Here is a 6,468-nt window from a genome sequence, read left to right as displayed (position 1 = left end):
TCCGCGGTTGAACTTCCAAAGATTGTAGATCGTTGATGATGAAGGAGCAGAGCACCACCGAGATGCACGACAATGATGAGAAGGGACATGACAATAAAAAAAATAGAGCACGGGCACTCTGCAACCAGCGTCAATACTACTGCCGATGAGGAGAAGTCTTTTCCCCTCCCACCTAGGATCGAGGGCACCGTCGCCCATTCCAAAGGATAGTAGGGATTCAACGGAGAATAGGGCCGGGGTGGGGAGAACTGAGACCTCAACAACGTCTCAAGAAGAAGCATGGCGCCCGGGGGCGTCGCCACCGCCGTGGTCATGCAAGTCGACCTAGGATTTATTCCGGTCCCGGTCTCACACACCATCACCGCCCCAACCATCCCCGGAGCCAGCACCCAAGGAACGCCACCCCCAACAGAGCAAGAACGACATCGCGTACCCATGGACGCCAAAGCCACCGTAGTCGACGCCTTGTGTCTACCTGATGTCACCGCACGATATCCCCCCAGCCCACCTTTTCACTGGAGGCGGCACATGCTTGCCTGTAATGCATCAACGAGGAGAGGGAGAGGTGGGACCGATGGTGGAATTCTTAGGCCACCCTCGAGTCACCCTGGAGATTAGGACGCGAGTGCCAAACGTTCACATAGGTATATTTCTTGAGCCACAAGAAGAATGAAAAAGAATGGTTTTGCTGCTTGACATTGATTCAACAGTCTACCATTCACATTATTCTTGTACTAGGCAGACTATTCACACCAGCATATCATATGATTTTACTACGGTATCTATTTTCCGTTCCACGGGAAAATCCGGTCAAGCGCTAGCTCACCAACCATCGGCTCACGCCGGTCGCCGTATACCACCAGGTCCACCACCACTCCGTATCAAAAATCAAACCAAAGTTCCACCAGGAAGAACCCGATAACAACCACAACAGCAACAACACGAAAGAAAGAAAGAAGAGTAGCAGACGAGACGACCAGACGAAAAGAAAGCGAAAGAGAGGGCTGCGGTGCGGTGCCGTGGAATTCCAACGAACAACTCCAACCGAGACGGTCTCCGGTCGCCGGTGCGTTCGTCTGACGTCGACGCGCGCCATGTTTCCACCGCCGCGAAGCTCCCGCGAACCCCGCAGAAAAACAACCGCGCGCGCGCACGACAACCCCATCACTTTCCCCACAAGGCACCGCACGACCCCGTCGGTTCGGCCAGTCGTTTCCACGTCGCCTCCCTGCTTCCCGGAACCATCCCGCCGCCGGTTCCCTCGCGAGTTCCGACTTCCTTCGCGCGCGGTGCTATATATTCCAAGCCTTCGGTCCCGGCAATGGCATCCAGACCAGAACGCAGGCAGTCGACTCGCACAGGCAAGAGCAAGAAGCACCAAGGCAACAAGAGCATTAAGCAAGAGACAGACAGGTAGACCATGGACATGGAGCTGCCATCTTCCTCGGCGCCGGGCGCCTCCTACTTCAACTTCTCCGTGGCGCAGGCCGTGGTGACCATCTCCGTCAACGTCATCCTCGTCTGGCTCTCCGCCCTCATCAAGTCATCCTCCTCCTCTTCGTCCTCCGCCAGCCGCCGCACGGCCGCCCCCGCCCCAGAGCCGGAGCCAACGGCTGCACCGGCCAAAGACTCCTCTGACTCCGAGGTCGACCTTGACGTGGTTCTCGGTCTGATGGGCGCGAGCGGTGCCGCGTCGGTCGGGTTCGAGGAGGCGGCGGCGCTGTTCGAGGAGGAGGAAGCCACCGTGGAGGAGGCCGCGGCGGCGTTCCGCGTCTTTGACTGTAACGGCGACGGGTTCATCGACGCCGGCGAGCTCGGGAGCGTGCTGAGGTCGCTCGGGTTCGCTGCCGGCGTGGCAGCGGCGGACTGCCAGCGCATGATCGATGCCTACGATGGGGACAAGGACGGCCGGATGGACTTCCAGGAGTTCCTCGCCTTCATGGAGAGGAGCAGCTCGTGAAGTGGCCTCATGATTTTGGTCGAGTTATTTGTTCGTTGGTTGGTTGGTTCGTTCTGTTTAGTCTTTTTCTTGGCCCGAATGGAGCTGAGTGATGCATACACAATCCTCCCGTGGAAATTCAATTCGATTCTTTGTACCATACGTCCATACCAGTAATATTTTTATGGAATTATTATCAACCGTGGAGCAAAATATATACCAAAACATTAGTTCTTCACCAGTTCCTGTCAATTAACTCTGTTCGGACCATTGATCGCCCTTCCTAGCCCCGCTGTACCATGTCGATCGAACTTCGCTGCGATGTATGTCATGCTTGGTGTTTTTTTTTAAATAACCATATATTATATTTCATTGGACAATTTTTTTTTCAGAGATTACACATATGGTCACGACACGAAACAAATATGCATGTCAACCAACTTTGCACAAGGAACCCCACAAGAAGTAAAATTACAATTTCACCCTTAGAAAAATATGTGCCTCGCCGAAACATCGTCCATCGTCCTTCGCCGCCACCATGGTAGCACCGAAAAAAAGAGGCGAATAGCCGCCATACCTTGATCTAGGAGAGCATCATCGCATTCAAGGATGCTTTTTGAGCCGATGAACCGGACCGTCGCAAACGACGAACCCAAGACTTTGTGGCACGTGGGCCGGGGATCTTCCCCGAGGTCACCAAATCCCAACGCCGTCAACTTCACCCGACATAGTTGAATAAGAGAAACACCGCCGCCTGCCGTCATCCACGCGCCCAACTGCAAGACGCCACACACAACTGCAGTAGTCGTCGCGACCAACACCCACGAGAGCGCCGAACGCCAACCACCAGACACAATTCTCACCAGATCCAGAGACCGGCGAGACGACCAGGCCACCTGCCGCACGACGCTGCCGGTTAGAGCAACGCCGAGATGGAGGAAGAGCAGAGGCAAATTATTTCGACGTGGCGCAGTCTCCTCCATAGAAGCAGCGCCTCAAGAAAGCACTAGGCCAACCAGCTACAGGCCGGAGCCGTCACTCCGGGTCCCCACCCCCTCCCGTCGCTGGAGCGGCCGACGGAGGAGGCAGGGACAAGTGAGTTGGATGTTGTAGTTGGGGGCAGCGCCGCCCAGTTCCCTTTTTCTGGAGCGGTTCCAAGGCAGCGAAAAGTGCTTACGGTTGTTATGTTATGCGTCATGCTTGGTGTTTCTCCTGCGGTACTTGGCTTGCAATTTTGCATCATGTCCTCGCTCTTGTCGATGGTGCTAAATACGGGAGAATTGTAGCACTCTTGGGTCTGCGGATCGACCTTGTCGGTGATTCTGCCGGTTGCGGGTTCGAAAAAGTGGCGGCTAGTTAAAATAATGTGGACTTTATCATGGCAGACCATAGCGACGTATTTGCGTCGTCATCTTATCGAAGGCACATATGTTGTAGCTATTGTCTTCCCGCTCGGGTTGTTTCAGTGAAACCCTAGATCTAGGTTCCACATATCGAACGTGAGGGCATGCGGTGCCGTTCTCCCTCCCAGGGGTATTATGTTTGGAGTTGCTAGCTGGAGAGGTCCTGAGGTGGAGTGGCATGGTTTTTTCCACATCGAAGATGGCCAGTCTTGACGGTGTAACACGGTGAGGTCTTGCCGACGAACGCGTTATTATGGATGCGCGCGGGACGGTTGTGTTGTCTGGCGTCGAAGGAGGCCTTAGCAAGGTCAATGTGTTGATCCATGTCCTAAAGATGGGTCCACGGAAGACGACGACGAATTTTGGAGAGAAGATGCGTCCGCTGAAGATGACGACGAATTTTGTAGAGAAGATGGGTCCATGGAAGACGACGAAAACTTTTGGAACGTGTGCATGCGGTTCAGGCTTTTGAAGATGCGCTTAGGTGAGACGTTATGGTGCATGCACTGGTGAGGGTTACCCCCATCATCAAATTTATAGATATAGTGATACTTGTCGCCAAGAAGGCAGCTTTAGGTTGATCAATGTATTATCTTGTAAGACTTTGTTGAATAATACAATAAAGAATTATAAGCATCATTTTATTGTAGAGGTTGGGATACTGCATTCTTTTTTGAGAAAATATCAATTAAAACGGACATCAAGGAATTCAAAGTGAGTAATTTTTTTTCACAACTTCCGAGAGCGTGGACTAAGGCCATCAGTGCACAGTTCGCTGCCAAGAAAATATTCAATTACCTATTCGGCCCATAATAAAAGATACTAAAGTCACAAGCAGTGCCACCAACTCGAAGATAAACCCTACACACACTTCCATAATGCTAGACTTAAGAAAACCCTTTTACGGAATAGACATACAGGATGATGTGTAGGCTGTAGGTTGGTTCAAATATTTTCAATTCCGTAGCAATGATTCCATAGATGTAGCATTGTTGCACACACCTCATACAATTTAGAAATTCATTTGTATTAAAAATAGATATAATTTTACTCTCCAGAAACCTTTGTCAAGATATTTTTACACCTACCTGAGTTGTGACACAAACTGGGTGTACTTATAGCATATACCATTTATCAAAAATTATTGTTACAGCTACGTTTCACCTCTCTGGCAAGATATTTATGGGGATTAAAATGGTCCCGGACACTTATATACACACATCAATTTATCTAATGGAGCACAATATTTACAACAAAATACAAGTCTCTGTGTTTTCACAGTTTTAAGTGTATCAGGTTTAACAAAAACTTTATGAAGCGGAAAATAAAGAATGCAACTTTTGTCGCATATATGGTTTAAATACAGTGCTTACATATATTTGTAGCCATAGACATTAGAATTGTATATGACCAGAACGTGTATCTGCATTTCAACATCACTACAATGTCATGCGGTTAATTTAGCTTACTTGAGATCATAATATATGGATAAGATTACAAGTAGACATAATTAGTTGTACAAAAGGCAAAAGAGTTTAATACAAATATATGTTAACTGTAATCTAATTGGTGGGGTTTTTCATCCTTCTTTACCGACGACTAGTACTGGTTTGTTTAGGGTTTAGCCATTTTCTTGTTTTTCAATATAGCGAGAAAGTGTAGTTATTATGTAAGTGTATTACATGGATGTGACATACATGTAGAAGACCGAGATTAAATTTGACGATGGAATTTTCAAGACCATATTAACATTTTTTGAAGTTTATAAAAATGTACATATGCAATGTTTGACATAAATAACCTTGGTGTTTATGTTATTGGATTGTTGATGATTCTCCTACTAATTAAATGAGCAACGCTTTGTCAGCTACTTTTCAAGTATCATATACTTCTTCCTTAGCGCTAGGAGCCCGTACGACTTTAACAACTTCGGCACATGCCGTGGTGATCATCTCCATCAATATTATTTCCCATCATCAAGTCCTTATATCCTCCTCTTCATCCTCCACCAGCCGCCCTGAGCCGATACCAGAGTCAACACCCGCATCAGCAAAAGACTCCTCTATTCCGAGGTGAACTTGGAGTGGTTCTCCATTTGATAGGCGCGGGCAAGGGACGCCGGTCGGGTTAGAGGAGGCGGAATCGCTTTTCGAGGAGGAGGAGCGACCATAGAGCAGGCCACAACGGCATTTTGCATTGGACCGCAACCGCGACGTGTTTGTCCATGCCGAGAAGCTCGGGAGCATGCTCAGCAGCTCACGTCGCTCAATGGCAGCCGAGGACTGCCATTGCATAATTAATGCTTCCAGGAGATACTCTCTTTCATGCAGAGGAGTAGCTCATGAGAGCATCTCCAACTGGCGCGCTAAAACGCGACACGCTAAAACACATTTACAGCGCCAGTTTTCACTCTTTTGCACGTGTGGCAGTGAAGTGTTTTACCGGGCGCTAAAAAAAATAGAGAGCGTGTAGCATCGCTTCACCGGACGTTGTAAAATGCAGCGGGTCGGCTCTTCCAAAAACACCAAACAATAAGAAATATAGAACAATGAAGATCAAACACAACCAAAAAAATCAAATAAAATAGTCTAAGTATTATTACAACACAATTAAATAGTTTATTGTCAATACAACAAATTGTGCATAAAAATACAACATACAGTTCATCATGAACAATACGACAACTAGATCTCCAACATACGACAAATAGTTTTTGAAGAGTACAACAAGCATACATATGAGATGAAACTATTGTTGCCCATGCCATGTCCACCACTCCTCAATCAGATCTTCCTGAAGCTGATTATGCAGATATATGGATATTCGAAACTACATTTAACGAACAAACTAGAAACAATCAAATTATCTGCAACGGACCATTCTTATCCCTTCCCTCTCTCACCTTGCTACAGTACTTTGAGGATCGACTCAGGTGGTTCGGGCCAATCTGACGCCCTTCTCAGCGGCGATGCCGGCCGGAAGTGGCTAAAGAGAGATGCCGGTAATAGGGCTGTATATAGTAGTTGTTCTAGTAGCTGTAGCTCTGGTAGGACTAGTTGTCTTCGGCCGCGTGCTGGGCTTCGGCTTCATGCCGGGAGGAAGACACCGGGTTTGTAAACCAAGATC

At 48.3% G+C, this 6,468-nt stretch overlaps 1 protein-coding gene across 1 annotated transcript; it reads left to right on the top strand.

The window, feature by feature from the left end:
• The first annotated feature begins 1,340 nt into the window (after positions 1–1,340).
• On the top strand, positions 1,341–2,191 carry LOC124654504 (probable calcium-binding protein CML22). Its single transcript, XM_047193507.1, has one exon. It carries the CDS (start codon positions 1,421–1,423, stop codon positions 1,958–1,960), a length of 540 nt encoding a protein of 179 aa, XP_047049463.1. The 5' UTR covers positions 1,341–1,420; the 3' UTR covers positions 1,961–2,191.
• The last annotated feature ends 4,277 nt before the right edge of the window (positions 2,192–6,468 follow it).

The sequence above is a fragment of the Lolium rigidum genome, chromosome 5 (genome assembly GCF_022539505.1).
Source record: "Lolium rigidum isolate FL_2022 chromosome 5, APGP_CSIRO_Lrig_0.1, whole genome shotgun sequence".
Classification (NCBI taxonomy): domain Eukaryota; kingdom Viridiplantae; phylum Streptophyta; class Magnoliopsida; order Poales; family Poaceae; genus Lolium; species Lolium rigidum.
Note: the sequence above shows the minus strand (reverse complement) of the source record. Positions and strands in the feature narration are given on the sequence as shown.